The 16346-nt window shown below is 43.6% G+C and overlaps 1 protein-coding gene and 1 pseudogene across 2 annotated transcripts in view; both read left to right on the top strand.

The window, feature by feature from the left end:
* The window catches only part of LOC146755654 (obscurin-like), a 30194-nt pseudogene extending 24345 nt beyond the window's left edge, over positions 1-5849 (top strand). The window contains exons 6-7 of the transcript XR_014937963.1: positions 2532-2880; positions 5548-5849. The product of XR_014937963.1 is annotated as an obscurin-like (transcript). The remainder of the gene's footprint in view (positions 1-2531; positions 2881-5547) is intronic.
* An 8141-nt stretch (positions 5850-13990) lies between these two features.
* Positions 13991-16086, top strand: LOC146755653 (protein CEPU-1-like). Its single transcript, XM_085525402.1, has 3 exons — positions 13991-14253; positions 14896-15165; positions 15803-16086. The coding sequence occupies exons 1-2, from the start codon at positions 14004-14006 to the stop codon at positions 15069-15071; spliced, it is 426 nt and encodes a 141-aa protein (XP_085381528.1). The 5' UTR covers positions 13991-14003; the 3' UTR covers positions 15072-15165; positions 15803-16086.
* Positions 16087-16346: the final 260 nt, after the last annotated feature.

Here is a 16346-nt window from a genome sequence, read left to right as displayed (position 1 = left end):
GAGAAAATGAAATATGAACGATTACAGAAAGACTAGGGCAACAGCTGGAATCTACCAAGTTAATCCTCAGCAGCCAAAGCCAGCCCACATCTTATTGCAGAGGCGTAGGGAGAAAACCCAGCAATGTAGTGCTTTTACACTTGAATTTTGCTAGCTGAGGGCTATTATTAGCTGTTTGCCTCAGAAACCAAAGGTTTTCTGTTCTCTTTCAGACCGGATGAGCTCATGGCTGCACAGGGTAATGTAATACTTCCTCCTCTGCCATACGTGGAGAGTGCTTGCCTAGCTACCGTTGCTGTATTTCTCATGTTTACCACTGTAACATGACGTGCAAGTCCAGCACTCACTGCAAAATGATGTGGTGTGAAAGTCAGGAGGGATTATGAGTACTCTTGGAGTGGTTGGCTCTTTCACTACAGAAATCCTCATCTTACTAGCTTCTCCCAAAGTGCAATGGCTTTCTGAGTCTTAATTTGTCCTCTTACCATTGCACTCAGAAAGATTTTCAGGGTTCCTCTACCCCAGGGTTCCACCGGTAGCACAGAACAATCCCATTTTAAGGACATGTTGAATGTTAGGTGCTGAGTGTTGAGCATTACGGGATGCAGATTAGACCTTCTTGCTTAAAAGAAACAAGTGCTGTACACCTTGGAAACCTATAGAAAACTAGACTAAAAAGGGCTGATTCTGCCATCTCATTATCTCAGTATTTGTGGTGCACGCTGAAATCCTTATTTGAAGTGGGCCAAAGCTCCATTGCATTTGTGAGAAGTTTTGCATCACCTGGTTGGTCTAGGCCATGTTTGTTGTCTTGCTAATAAGCAAGCCTTCTGATCTTCATCAAATCATTGCGGTTGGAAAAGACCACAAAGATCCCCACATCCAGCCTCAACCCATCCCACCATGCACACTGCCCACGTCCCTCAGTGCCACATCTCCATGGTTATTGAACACTCCCAGGGATGGTGACCCCACCACCTCCCTGCAAAGCTGTGCCACCACATCACCACTCCTCTTCAGAAGAAGTTTTTCTTAACATCCAACTTGAACCTCCCCTGAAAACCATCAGTCAAAACAGGGGCTGTTGAAGATGGGTGGAGAGAATGATGCTTCTACAGTCAGTACAAGCAGGGAGATCAAATGTAGAGTGTATCAACTGCATTCTTGCATTGGCTTGCTGCCCTGCTCCCTCGCCTTCAGTGGACTGCAGTGCTGGTGGTAGAGCTGTGGTGTGAATCCTGGGATTGCACGTACTGCAACGGTCAGCAGCACAGGAACTTGACCTGAACTTACCCTCCTGGGCAGCTGCTGCCACTCAGAATTCAGACAGCATGCAGAGGAGAAAGTCATGAAGGAAGGGAAAGGGATGGCAGCAGAAGGCTTCACAGAGTGACAGCGGGGAGGAAGGAGATAGGGGACAGGTCATGGAAGGGTTTGCCATGACTGCTGGGGAGCAGGAGCCTTCCCGGTCACCTGAGCTGGGTATGCCTGAATATGCTTGCATGAATGATCTGAATGAGTGGTCTTCCATGTCTCCACTGCAAATAAAAGGCAATGTCAATCCCCCTCACACCTGCTAGTCCTGCATTCATGCTTGGAGCCTCTGTCTTGGTATCAACATCAGGACCCTGGGATCTTTCCTGGGACCCAAACAAGCATAGGAAGCTTATTCAAAATTGCTCTGCTGTTAGAAGATGGCTAGCACTAGAGAAGTCCATGATGTAAGTGCATCATAAATATTCTGCACTTCTACAGCCTTTTGTAGGGCAAACCATGGAATAGAAATGGAAGCCCATTTATTTAGGGTTTATCTGTTCTCCCACGCCTCAAATAGGAGCTAGCATGAACGCTCTCAGCGACCAGTTGTTGGTAAAAGGAGAATCAGATAAAACAGTCATTAAAGTAATCAATAAAAGATTCAATGTATCAATCGATCCCACTTAGCAAAGTGATTAACTGAATCCCCTTAACTGAAGTGTGTATGCCTAACTAATTATACTTGCTATCTTTCTGATGCTAACTCCATTTGTTGACACAAAGGGTAAGGTGGGCTTTAAACACTTTCTTCTATATGTGTTAGGTATTAAGAGGAGATGACCTCAGCCAGTTCTCTGAAGAATCAGGGGTTGCTGAGAGTAGAAAACCATGCTTTATGCATAAAACCGAGCTACAAAACCTAATGTAGGCCAAGTATTCACAATATTAAGGGCTATATCACTGCCATATGGTAGAGTCAAAAGATGGTTTTCTGCTCTTAAATTTCTATGGTTTCCTGATTTTGAGGTCTTCATAATTGAGCTGTATTTGGCTGCTCTCCAGCGTAGAGTGGAGCAATATCAAAAAGACACACAGATGAAGATCTGTCATTGTCTTCATTAAAAGAAATCTGAAAATTAGGAGTCCTAGCTGATAGTAAAGACTACCCAGAGGGATGGGATGACCATAGGGAGTGTGCTGAGGATGCATTATAATGTGTGATAAACACTGTGAAGCAGTGTTGCTCCAGGAAATGGTCCAATACAACATAGAAGCAACTTTTAATGTCTTCCAGTCACAAGTTGTTCATATGTAATGTATATTTTACCCAGTGTTTTCCAGTTCCAGAAGCAGAGGATGCCTTTATCAACAAGCAGAAGGTGCAGAAGGAGGTGAAGGCTGCACCAACAGAAAATGCCACGCTGAGCTGCGAGGTGGCCCAGGAGAAGACGGAGGTGAAGTGGTACAAGGAGGGGAAACTGATCACCTCGAGCAAGAAGTTCAGGGTGGAGTCAGAGGGCAAAAAGCGTCGGCTGGTGGTGAGCCAGGTGGAGAAGAAAGATGCAGGGGAGTACAGCTGCGAGGCTGCTGGCCAGAAACTCACCTTCAAGATTGATGTCACAGGTGAGAGAAATTGTTTTGACTGTATTGAACCCCCCAACAAAGAAGGAGGGGAAAGTTAAGTGGTTTGACACATTCAACCCCAGCATTCAGTGATGTAGACGGTGCTTAAATTCTGTTTAATTTGTGTACATTCCTGTTTGCCTTCTGAAGCTATGAACACTTAGGACTTGGGTAGCCTCAGCTTAAGACAGGCTGGAAATAATTCGGGAATTTCCCTGGGGATCTCAAGTAGATGCAATGATAGCAAAATGAGAAGTCAATAATTTCAGGGGAAATTAAAGAATATTAAAGATATCTTCAGGGCACAAGCACACCCCTGCAAATGCTTCTTCCTAAATAGTCTCAGAGACAGCATTTGGTCACAATGCTAGAAGGTGGCATTGGTGGTTTCTATTAAATTAAAGAAACCTGCAACTAAAAAGGTTTTCCCATATTGTCTTTTGTTTTCTTCTCTATAGCAGGTACAAAAGAAATGCTTAAAAATAGAAAGGCTTCAAGCTGGTGCTTTTCTTTCCAAAATGGAGGAAGACAGGCGTTCTATTTATGAGGAGAGTCTGATAAGAAAGTGGAAAAAGGCTTTTTACCAGGGTCTATAGCAACATAAGAAGGGGCAATGGTTTCAAAAGTGAAGAGGGTAGACTCAGTTTGGACATGAGAAAAGTTCTTTATGATGAGGATGGTGATACACTGGAACAGATTGTCCAGTGAAGGATGTGGGTGACTCATCATTGGGAGTGTCCAAGGCCAGGCTGGATGGGGACCCTAGGCAGCCTCATTTAGTGAATGATGTCCCTGACTACGGCAAAAGGTTGGACTGAATGATCTTTAAAGCTTCCTTCTATACCCAAACCGTTCTATGATTCCATAGGGGAAACCATTTTATTACTGCCTCTGAAAACTCAGGAGATATTAGAACTTTTTTCAGAAATAAGTAGGTGAGAAAAATACATTTCCTCACTATGACTTAATCACAAACAGAATTTAACCTTGACCCTCACCTGGCTTTTGCTGGCAAAGCAACTTACAGCTGTCAGCTTGTTTGGTCAATGTAATGCCTGTCCCCTTGTATGAAACAGACTTTTCAATGACTGTGTATGCTGGTGTGCTGCTGGACAGTGGGGAAAGGGGTGTTTTTTAATTTTTGAAGATTTTGGAACATGATACTGGTGGAAATGAAAACAAGTTTAGGGCTATCTAAGCTGTTTTGGTCTGGCAGGGAGGAAGTTCTTCACTGGCAATTGATATAGTTCAGATGTTGGCATTCAGTTCATAGCACTGTCAGGAAATGTGAGTGGGAAAGCTGTCCTCAACGGTACAGTCCAAAGACTAATCTGGGCATTTGGGGAAGGCTGTGTAGAAAAGATTCATGTATTAAATTTGCCCGTTTGCCTTCAATTCCAGAAGAAGAAAATGCCTTTATCAACAAGCAGAAGGTGCAGAAGGAGGTGAAGGCTGCACCAACAGAAAATGCCATGCTGAGCTGCGAGGTGGCCCAGGAGAAGACGGAGGTGAAGTGGTACAAGGAGGGGAAACTGATCACCTCGAGCAAGAAGTTCAAGGCTGAGTCAGAGGGCAAACAGCGTCGGCTGGTGGTGAGCCAGGTGGAGAAGAAAGATGCAGGGGAGTACAGCTGCGAGGCTGCTGGCCAGAAACTCACCTTCAAGATTCATGTCACAGGTAAGACAGGTGTTGTCTGAAATACAGCAGAGAACAGTATAGTAAAATCTGGTTTCTATTATACAGTGATCCAGGTGCAGTAGTCTGTGCTGAGGTTTTTTCCCTATACTTGACTGCCTGGGTTTGTAGCAAGTATTTGGATTTAGTATGGCACAAAGACCTGTTTCAGTCTGTCTGTAGAATAATAATTACTGATATATGTACAGTGGAAGCAATATTCAAGATATTATTCAAATCTCTCCTGTGCCTGAGATCCCAAACTGTAATTCTTGTTCACCGAAACATTTGACTAAGATAAGTATGTGCAGTGAGGCTGGAGTGCATGTTCTACGTGCAGCCTTTCATGGCAGGAGAAGCAGGAACTTCTCCTAGTAGTACACTGCCTTTTTACTATGCCTTTATGTTGGAGGCTGCATCTGGATAGGTGAGTCTGCTACTCCCAGTAAGAGACCTGGTAGAGCTGACTATTGCCAGAGCTCAAAGCAAAATAGATATCTGCAAATCACACACAAAGAAGAAAGGACTGCGTTGGTGAGCATATTTCCTTTGTGCCTTCGACAGTCACAGTTGTGGCAATGGTAGAGGCCATGAGGAGTCTGTTCAGGAAGCCAGGAGTACTGTTCTGGGTCATGAAAAGGCAGCCAGTGGTTTGACTATCGCATGTTTATGTGTTTTGATGTTTCACAGTGGGTCTTAAGTAAAAGGAACTCAGGTTTTGGTTGCCTGCAGGACAGATGTTCTTTTGGGTTCAATATGTTTGCATAGTGACTTGCAACCATGGGACTGGTGTTCAAGGACCCTCTTGGTTCCTTCAGTTCCTAGGTTCTTTCTTGCCTAGATTTGACACTTTGTTTCAACAGAAGAGCTGATATTCTCTACGAAGGCTATTAGTTTGGGCACAAGTGGTAACCTAAACCTGTTCCAACCTGTACATACAAACCTGCAAGATGGTCTCATTTCAGTCCTTCTGTTTTTCTTTTCTTCCCTCAGAGCCAAAACCTGTGTTTATAAACCAGGAGCAGGTGCAGAAAGAGGTGAGTGCTGCCCTGGCAGCAAGTGCCTCCCTCAGCTGTGAAGTAGCACAGGATCCAACTGGAGTAAAATAGTTCAAGGATGGAAGACTGCTTGCCTCCTCCAGAAAGTTCAGAATGGAATCTGTGGGCAAAACACGGCGACTGGTTGTGGAGCAGCTGGAGAAGAAAGATGCTGGAGAATACATCTGCGAGGCTGCTGGCCAGAAGATGACCTTCAAGTTGGAAACAACTGGTGAGCATTCGCTTTGGGAGCACTAAGCAGTTGTTTATGTGGCTGAGAGGAAGACTGGCTGTCTTCTACCCTGTGGGCATGGAACAGCCACAATTCCCCCTGAGGGAATATTTTAATATATTAATTCCTTTGGCTATGTTAGAGCTCATCATGAGGTCAGCTGATGTTCTTTAAATGCTCAGAGTCTAGCAATGTGGGGAAGTGGACTGCTATTTGCTGTTGAGCTTTAGGCTAATAAGCCTGATTTTTGAGGACCGTGGACTTCCCCTTTCTCTTCCCCTCTCCTCCCCTTCTCCCTGGACTGATCCTGCATGGTTTGAGAATGATTTCAGATCAAGGTAAATGAGGAATCGCCATGTGAAAACCTGTTGTTTTACTGCACTATAAGAGACACTTAGTCAAAAGACAAGTGTGTGTTCCAAGCTTAAGATTGCAGGAGATCCTAGAAACAACTCAGCTGCTCAAACCTGTAGTCTGGCTGAATATTTTATTGTCAGTTATGGTCAGGAGGAGATGCTTGAGTAAGACAAATAAAAGGTCATGGGTAAGTTGGTCCTTCTTGTGATATACTTCTAGGCGTTCATCAGGGAAAAGCTTAATTAGTCCAAATAATCATAGCAGAAAGCACACCAAGAGTATGAGAGTGAAATTTATACTTTCTTGACGTGAAGGAAAATTTTACCTGGTTCTGCCATTCCCCAAATGTTTGTTTCCTTATGACAAAAAGAACTTTGCAAAAGTAATTTTTTTTTTCAGTCTTGTGTGCAACACAAAAAGGGGTAGAATCTAGGAGGCCACCTGAAATGTTTTTTCCATCTGGAAGGATACATTTAAGAGCACCCATGGACCTGGTTATGAACAAAACTAAGTTCCCAACTAAATCCACATCCTTCTTTCTCCTTCTCAGAATTGCCTGTGAAAATCAGCAAACCATTTGCAGACATTAGTGTCACTCAGAAGGACAAGGTCACATTTGAGTGTGAGCTGTCCAGGCCCAAGGTGGACGTCAAGCGGTTCAAGGTATGGCATGTAATGGTATTTTCCTTTCTGACTTCTCTGGAAATGAATGAGAGCCTTTAATTTCACTTCCAAGGGATGCGAGTCTGAGCTTTTTCTTGATAGCTTTTTCACTGCTCTCTTTTCTTTATGCTCTTTTATTTGTCCAGATCAGCACTCTTTGTTATTATGTCCTGAGTTCATTTATCAAGTTGAGATGGAAGTTTGTTTTGGTTTTATTGTGAACTTTTTAGGTCATGCTGAACAAAATATTGTTGGTTGAACTACAGTACAGTCTTGAGCTTCAAGTCTAACACAGAAATTCTCAGCTGGGATTTTGTAGCCTTGTTGTGAACTGGGTTTTAGGGTGAAATCTCAGTTTTCTTTGCACCTGACAGTGTGAGAATTTGCTCTGGCACTTTGTGTACCTCCCCGGTGTTCAGCTGTTCCTTCCCTTACTTGGGGATAACATCATTTATTCAAGGTGATGTCCAAACAGGCTTGTTAACAGTCCTCCGCAGTGCTTTAAGCTGTCATAGGTCAGCCAGAATTTATGCATGTTCTATAGCCATTCCTACATGTTGAAAACACTGCACTGTGCTTAAGCTTCAGCATATGTTCCAGTAAGCACAGTTCCATTAATTCTAGGGGAGTGGGTGAATTAAGCATAGATCTGAAGGCTCCCTTTGCTGAGTGCAGAGATGGAAGGACTAATGGAGATCTGACTTGATATTTTCCCTTCTAGGATGGGAAGGAGCTCTGTCAAAGTAAAAAAGTGGGCATTACTTCCCAGGGAAATAAGAGAAGTCTCATTATTCACAGGTGTGAATATGAAGATCAGGAAACATCCACATGCTGAGCAGCCTAAGACAAGACATCAGCTACCCTAAAGGTTCATTTTATGTTTAACTGAAAGAGCAAATAAATCCTCTTGTGTTTTTTTGCACCACGGGAAGAAATGCTTCATGGGCAGTTTGGGCATTTCTTGGTTAGTCATTTTGGATACCTTTCTCTTTCTTCTTTATGCTCAAGACAGATTTTCCCTCCATGTGTTGCATTGGTTAAACCCCAGTTTGTAGCTCATCATTGGGCTCTGAAGCATCAGAATGGTTACTGAACACACAGGTCTGCTGTGCCCTGGTAGATGCCACCTTCCCAAGGGACGTATGAAAGGATGCTTTTTTCTGATTTCCTACTAGCTGCTGTCCTCATGTGGCCACTTGGGTTCAGTGTTAGCATGAACATGAACGTGTCCTGTCCCATGACTTTGGTGAACTCTCATTTTCTCTCTCATTCTGCAACCAGGTTGGGTTGCTGTTTCAGTACTGGCTGTTTTATGCAGCCATTCCATTTGTTCTGGTTTAGGTTTGGTTTTTTTTTGTTTTTTTTTTTTCTTTTTTTCAGACATCATTTCTATACAGTAGACAAAGCCAGCCTATTACATTTGATTTACAGTTTTTAGCTTTTGCTGGTAAGCATTTCAGCTCTCAGGCAGTTTTATCAACAGCTTTGAAGAGCTGAAATGAACCTGCCTGGACACGATGGTCTGTTTTTGTTGGTGTAATGAATTTATGAAGTTAAACTGATTGACCCCATAAGGTTTTACAGTGTATGACTCACGTCTGGCAGAGTTATCACAGCAACGAGTTTATATATTTAGCATTTCAGGAGGCAAATGGTTGGGGATACTCTTTCATTTGCTTGCGTCTCAGAGTGAATCACTAGTATGTGAACCATCCTTCATCTCCTTTGTATTGCTTTTGTGTGTGTCTGTGTGTGGTTTCCCCTGTGAATTTCATCCTTTCCAGTTATATGGAAGTTCTCTTTTGAGCAGTGAAATTAGATGTTTCATCATCAGTCATAATGGTAAAGCTGAGTTGCCACGTTATCTGTGTCCTTTCTGTCTGGCGTCTCAATAACTGCTGCCCCACCTCAATATCTGCCTAATACTTCAGCTCCATGGATGCCTCCTTGTGCAAACTGAGAGCCTGGATTTGGTGTGCATAGATCTGGGCTTACATCTGTGCTGGTAAATGCACTAGTGCATGGGCTAAGCAGTCCTGCCTCCTGTGCTGTGGGCATTGAGATGGGGCTCCTACAAGCTGCCCATTGCAAGATATTTAGAAACTAATTGCTGAGGAGGTTTCCATCCTCTTTTCAGACTAACTAAAATTTGGATAGTGGGATCAAAACAGAAGGGGCAGGGAGGGAGGGAGAACTGACCAAGGACTACTGATGGAACAACTATGAATCCTTGGTTCCTCAGGATTCCCTGCATCAGCAGTTGGCAACAGGAGTAAGGGGGCTCAGGAGGACACTGTAGAGTAGTGTGAAAAATGAGCGAAGAGAGTTACTAATTGATGCCTCTTGGAAAGTAGTCCAAGAGTGGTCCTCTTCATAAACTCTCCTCTTGTGTGTGGTTTTATCTTTATGAGGTGTTCATAACAAGTGATGTGTAGATCTCCCTTATCTCATAATGTCTTTGCCTGCCTGCAGTGAATATGCAGGATACTGGATCATATACCAGCTTCTTTGAATTACTGCTCATGTCAGGAGATAAAATCTGCCTATTCTTTGAATTAACACTGGCGAGGGTTAGTTATTCTGGCTACCGAGAGAATGACACAGCAGATTAAACTCTTTCATTTCTTTCTTTGTCAAATGCCTTTTCATCTAACTGTGTGTCCCATAGAAATTCAGAGCAGTGTTGGCTGAGGGAAGTGGAAATATTTATCTCCTGTGTGTATCTGCCACCCTATTTAGACATGTCCCTCCTGGCAGAGCGCAGAGATTAGAGGAGTTGGATTAGGCAGTAGTTTCCCTATTGCTCACAGAACCACTTTTTCTGTGGTCTCCCAGCTACCCTGTGCCCAGTGGCCTATGCAAGATGGAGCGGAAAAGGCTCATTTTATGAACAAACAGGAACCTTTCTGGTCAGATTAATACCTGTGCTCTTTTAGAGAGATTTAGGTACTAGAGATTTTAGGTACTGGAATAGGCTCCCCAGAAAGGTGGTTGAATCGCCATCCCTGGTTGTGTTTAAGAGCCTTTTGGATGTGGTACTCAGGGATATGATTTAGTGTACGGTTTTTAGAGTTAGGGTACTGGTTAGGCTGCGGTTGGACTTGATGATCTTCAATGTCTTTTCCAACCTGGGTAAATCTATGATTCTATACAGGAACTCTTCTCCTGAGGTTAATCCAAGTTGTATCCAGGCCCTTCAGAAAGAAAGGGATATAGCAGCACTGAAATATGGCCTGATTCTGACATAAATAAATGCAGACCTGGAGAGTTAAAAGGGATTGTGTGATGTTCAAGGGATTTTGAAGCAAAGATGTCCCCTAGGTAAGATTTGTGGCTGACATTCCCCATACATTGTTTGTGGGCACACAAGCTAAGGAGAGACTAGTGATGAGCATGCAGAGAAGCCAATGGTTCAGACAGGTTTGTAGTGACACGACATTGTAGAGTTCTGTCTAGTTCTCCTTGGCATAGTTTGGAAAATAAAGATGAGGTAATTGGTGGTAACCAATATGGCTTCATCAAGGTCAAGCCATGCCTGACAAACTTGGTGGCCTTTCATGATGGAGTAACAGCATCAGTGGATAATGGGAGAGCAACTGACATCATCTACTTGGACTTGTGCAGAGCATTTGATCCCGTCCTGCATGACATCCTGGTCACCAAACTGGAGAATAATGGTTTTGATGGATGGACCAGTTGCAGGATAGGGAACTGTCTGGATGGTCACACTCAGAGAGCTGCAGTCAATAGCTCAGTGTCCAGGTGGAGGGTGGTGTTGGGACCAGTGTTATTTAACATTTTTGTAGGCAACATGGACAGTGGAATCAAATTAACCCTCAGCAAGTTTGCAGATGACACCAAGCTGAGCGGTGCTGTTGATGTGCTAGAGGGAAGGGATGCTACCCAGAGGGACCTGGACAGGCTGGAGAGGTGGGCCCTTGGCAGCCTCATGAACTTGAGTGTGGCCAAGTACAAGGCCCTGCACCTGGGTCAGGGCAATCCCAAGCACAGGCACAGGCTTAGAGGAGAATGATTTGAGAGAAGCCTTGACCCTGAGGAGAAGAGTTGGTGTGGAGGGAGGTGTCCCTGCCTATAGCAGGGGGACTGGAACTAAATGACCTTAAAGATTCATTCAGTTCTATTGTTTTTCTACCCTTAATTTTGCTTCACAGATTTTGGAATAAATGAGATTCTGGTTTCCATGAAAACTGTTTGCAGGGAGCTCCATTGTAGCTAGTAAGTCTATCTTTAAGTTCAAGGGCAATAATGCATTGACTGTGTTGAAGAGAGAAATGACTCAGGAATGGATGATGGTTTAGAATAAAACATAATCCTACTTATTTTCTATGCAAATATGTGTAAAGAAAAGATGCTGCACTCAGTTAAAGAAATACCCTGACAAATATATCTCTACTGTTTCACAGCTGGAGATATCAAGATTGTTAAACCACTGGAAGATGTGGAAGTGAATGAATATGGGAGTGCATCTTTGGTCTGTGAGATTTCACACGATGAGGTTCAGACCCAGTGGTACAAAGATGACAACAAGCTGAAGGCTGATGACAACATCAGTATGCGGCAAGATGGTAGGGTGTAAGAGGGGGATCTTTCTCCTGAGTGGGGGGTGGGTTGGAGGTCAAGCAGAAAGGACATTTGAAATGAAGTGAAGACGGTTCAGAAGGGAGTTCCCCTTTTGTTTTGGGACTGAGGTTTAGGTGGAACAAGTGACATGGTGGGATGCTTAGTGTGGGAAGTGTGATGCTATCCCACCATCCCACACTGCCGGGAGCAGGTAGGAAATGAGTGCAGTTATTTCCAAAGTGAGGGTGAACAGGGCAGTCAGTTCACCTCTCCAAAGAGGTTTTGTCTGACAGTGAGTGTGATCCTTCTGTATCAGGTACTTTGAATTTGACGGTGGCCGCATTTGATCAGTCCTTGTAGAAGCCATGTTTAGATTCTGCTTTGGTCTGCTCCATTTCCAGTTCAAAGTCATTGGACACTAAATGAGACAGCTGCATCTCAGTAAAAGATCTGTTTGAATAGCTGTGATGTGCTTACTGTTCAGATTTACAGAGCTGAGGTTTTGTCCTTGGCTATACCAAAGAAGTCAAATCAGGTGAAATTAATTGTATTTCTGAACTAGACAAGTTTAAGTTTGGTAGCACCTAAATTTGGTGCAGTTTGTCATTGATTTCATCTGAAAGAAACTTCCAGGCTTTTTATCTGCTGTTGTCCCCAGCGTAAGAGTCTCCATTCACATCCTAAAGCACTTGTTATATTTTCAACTCACTCTTATTTGAATAAAAGCCTCAACGGGGAGCAATTTAATAAGCACAGAACAAGAGCTGGACCTTGCATTTGGTAGATAATATACAGTATTACTTTATAGAAATGTAGTCAATGGCATTCCCTATAGACAATCATTTGTTTTCTCTTTGGAGTGGTTCAAAAAACCATTGTGAACATGACATTAATTGGAATGGAATACACGCAAGAGACTTTCCTCTTCTCCCAATTGTCCTCATCCTTTCTTCTCTTCCACCCCTGCTTTGCAGATTACCATATAGAAATCACCAGGAAGTTGGAGGACAAGACAGCTTTGGAACGTCATTCTGTCATCCTGTCCTGTGACTTCAGGCCTTCTCCAAAGGTTGTGAAATGGTTCAAGGGCCACACACCCATCAAGCCCTCTGAGAAGTACAAGATCAAGAGGGATAAGCATTCAGCAGAGCTCAAGATTCTGAAGCTGAAGCCCGATGATGCTGGTGTGTACAAGTGCAAGGCAGGAATTGCAGAGACTGAGGCCACGCTGACAGCTGAAGGTATGAGCAGGGAGGGTGGCCTCTTCCATGTCCTATTTCACCTCAGATTTCTCTTCTTGAGGTTGATTTCTGCCGTTCTCTCCTGCTAACTTTATAAATGTATTATCTTCACATAGATGATTACACAAAGATCATCTAGTCCAACCATTCTACCACATCCCAGTATGATTTATAGTAACAGTGGTAACAGTTCACCTTGTTTCCCCACAGCCTGCAATGTAGAAGTAACGAAGCACCTGCAGGATGTGGAAATTGAAGAAGAGAGCTCTGCTGTCTTCTCCTGCGAGCTGTCCCATGATGACGAGGACGTGGAATGGTTCCTGAATGGCAACCTCCTTTACACCAACAATTACAATGACATCAAGAACGTTGGCAACTGCTGCACACTGACAGTGAAGCAGGTTAAGCCTGAGGATGCTGGCACAGTGACAGTGAAGTCAGACAGGGTGTCAGAAAGCGCACCTGAAGGTGATAGGTGGGTCTGATCACACCCCTCCTGGATGTAAGAGATGCTAAGGAGCTCCAGTTCATTCTATTGTGCAGCAATCCTGCTTCTAAAGCTCACCTCTCTGGGGCTCAGATAGCCACCAAAGTCATGAGGGGCTTTCTTCCAGTGATTTATTAAATTAAGGATTTATGACTGCAGGGAGAGATCATTCAGTGTGTGTTTTGCCTCTGGGATGACTAATGACCAGGCTGTGAGCAACCTGATCTAGCTGTGAATGTCCCTTTTTATTGCAGGGGAGCTGGGCTAGATGGCCTTTAAGGGTCTCTTCCAATTCTAAGGGTACTGTGATTCTAATCTGCTCTCCCCAGCAATTAAGCTCTTTTACTCTATGCGCTCAGAGTTTGAAGGATTTCCTCTTTCTCCTTTCTTTTGCATTTGGTGGAAGTTTTTTGCCCAGTATAAACATCTGATGTGTGAAATAGAAGACAGATAAGAGGAGTCAATAATACAGGAAAATCAAAAGTGTTCAGCAGCTTATCCTCTTAATCCTGTGGCCTGCTGTATGAGCTCTGCTCCATGTGAGGGCAATGCCAGCTCTCCAGCTTTAGAAGAGCTGCATCCCAATTACTTCATATGATATCAGTCCCACCCACGGCAATGCAGGCTGTCCCTCCTGTTCCCTGTATTCTCCTACTGATTAGTTCAGAATTCCATAAAGTGCATTCAGTCAACAGACATGAAACCGCTTTAGGTTCTATCTTGGTGTCGTCAGTAGTGGTGAAGATTTATTTATCCCTCTTTAAAAATCTGAAAGCAACTGGAAATGTCTGATCTTCTGTATAATGGTGTTCTGTTTTGCCTGTTTAATTGCAGAGAAGCCTGCTGTCTTCATGAAGTCCTTGGATGATGTTTTTGTTGAGGAGCGGGGTGTGATTAAATTGGAATGCGAAGTCTCTAAAGAGAAGGTCAAACCAGTGTGGAAAAAGGACGGTGTTGTGCTCCCTTCTGGCAACAAGTATGAGCTGGTACAGTCTGGGAAGACCCTATGTCCCCTTATCCATGACCTCGAGATGTCAGATGCAGGTTTCTATACCTGTGATATTGGCACTGATGTTGCCAAATCAAAGGTCGGCGTTCAGGGTAAGTACTGTGGAAAGTAAAGGAGTGCTGTAAGACATAGTGTGGTCACTATGTCTTACACCTATTCCCCCACGAGCCTTAATAGTTTCTACAATAGAAGTGTATTACTGCAATTTAGTGCAGTGATGTCTGGAAAATTCCCATTGCTTTTGATGTAAATGTATCTCATTTTGCCATGAAAATCACCAAACACATCAAGAATGTCCTGGAAATATTTCCTTTCTAAACATCCCTAAAATGGAGAAATGGTTTGAACGCCAGTAGGGGTAGGATGGTAACAAATGAGCTAATAGAAACAGTTAATTTCTTGTCATAGGCAAAACCCTTTTTCTCACGCAGCATCCTAGAGTTGTCCTCTCTGTTAGGTTTTTCCCTCTGTAGCTCATTGAATCTTCATTCTGCTCCATGGACTGAGCTGCTCGCCTTGTAGTTCTTCCAGAGCAAAGCTGAGAGATTCACGTCTCTTTTTTTTTACAGCTTTCTGGTAATTCTGAGTGGAGAATGTCTTAGAGAATACATCAGTAAGGAATGCAGCCATGTTCTGCAAAATCCTGAGTTAAAACACCAGTACTGCTACTCACATATGTCACAAATGCCTTTTCTCCATATAAACCTCATACTAACCTATCTCTTACCTTCCAGAGCTGAATAGTGGCATTACCAAACGGCTGAAAAACACTGAAATCCAGGAGGGAGAAGATTGTACTTTTGAATGCATTCCGTCCCATGAAAGCATTGATGAGTTCAAGTGGACACTGACTGGAAGCAGAGTGGAAAGTAGTGGGCGATTTAAAGCTTCTAACGTGAGTCAGAAATAGACTCTCCTTATCAAAAGTGTGACTCCTACTGACGCTGGGGAAGTCGTTTTTACTGCCCTTGGTCTAACCTCCAAAGCCTCTCTGTCTGTGAAAGGTAATGAGATGGGAGAGATTCTGGGGTCTGATTCCTTCAACTGTCTTATGATAAGATTGTCGTGAGAGCTAACTCATAATATGGTTAAAGTGAATAGCAACCTTCTACTTGAACCTCGAAGCACTGAGAATTTCTCTTAAAAATAAGTAAAAGGAGGAAACATTTTACACAAATGTGAGAACTACCCAAAGCACTGGGGTAGTGTTGGCAATGGTCATCTCACTACAGCTTGTTCCATTAACAGTAAATCAGGAATGATCTGTTGAGGGAACTGTGGGAGCAAATATCCTCTAAGTATAAGCTGAAGGGATGGCCTTCACATCATCTAGCTGTACAACAAATTCCTATCTAGAACATGTGCATCTGAGAGCATCATCCGAGGATCCCAGTGTGATGAGTGGAGAGAAGAGAGAGGCAGTTTTCAGACATGGTTCATCATCCTCAATTGGGTAGATTTAAGAGAAAATAAATGCTGCCTGGAATTCTATAGTCTGTACTTTGCAGATTACTGCTGGCTGTAGGATGGCGTCTGTTGCAAGTGCCTCTCTAACTTATCTCCAGCATGTAGATGCATGTATTTTGAGAGAGGCATCCTACCCTAAGTGTATGTTACTCAAAAAGTAATGTTTTCTTCCAGGAAAACCTACTGAGGTTTCAAAACAGCTGGAGGATAAGACAGCAGCAGCAGGGCAGGACATCAGCCTGAGCTGTGAGCTGTCAAAACCGGATTTGAACATCAGTTGGTACAAGGATGGCAAAGCAATCAGAAAAAGCCAGAAGTACGACTTGCAGCAGGAGGGAAGTGGGGCCATTCTGATCATCCATGACTCTACTGCCAAGGACAGTGGGGAGTACCCCTGTGAGACAGAGGACTCCATAACAAAAGCCAGGGTCACTGTGCAAGGTGAGTTGAAAAGCACACTGAGGATGGCATGTAGAGAAGTCGAGGTAAATATCTGCAGCCTGTGGGTAATGTTTTTCTCTTCTGTTTCCTTGAGCAGGATCAATTCTTAGTTTTCAGAAAATATGATGGATTAAAATCTTTTCCTTAAAATAATCTGGAAACTGAATGATTCTCCAGTGTGATGTGGATCTGGGCAGCCTGGTCTGGTGGTTGGTGACCCCTTGGAGGGGGTTTGAAACTAGATGATCTTTGAGGTCCTTTTCTACTCAGGCCACTC

The sequence above is a fragment of the Coturnix japonica genome, chromosome 31 (genome assembly GCF_054131305.1).
Source record: "Coturnix japonica strain WE chromosome 31, WE-NBRP24, whole genome shotgun sequence".
Taxonomy (NCBI): Eukaryota; Metazoa; Chordata; class Aves; order Galliformes; family Phasianidae; genus Coturnix; species Coturnix japonica.
Note: the sequence above shows the minus strand (reverse complement) of the source record. Positions and strands in the feature narration are given on the sequence as shown.

Excerpts from the sequence above, each read along its gene's own strand:
- LOC146755653 (XM_085525402.1), top strand. The coding sequence starts at position 14,004 with ATGAAGTCCTTGGATGATGTTTTTGTTGAGGAGCGGGGTGTGATTAAA. Across the intron at positions 14,254-14,895 it reads ATCAAAGGTCGGCGTTCAGG|AGCTGAATAGTGGCATTACC; the intron begins GTAAGTACTGTG and ends CTTACCTTCCAG.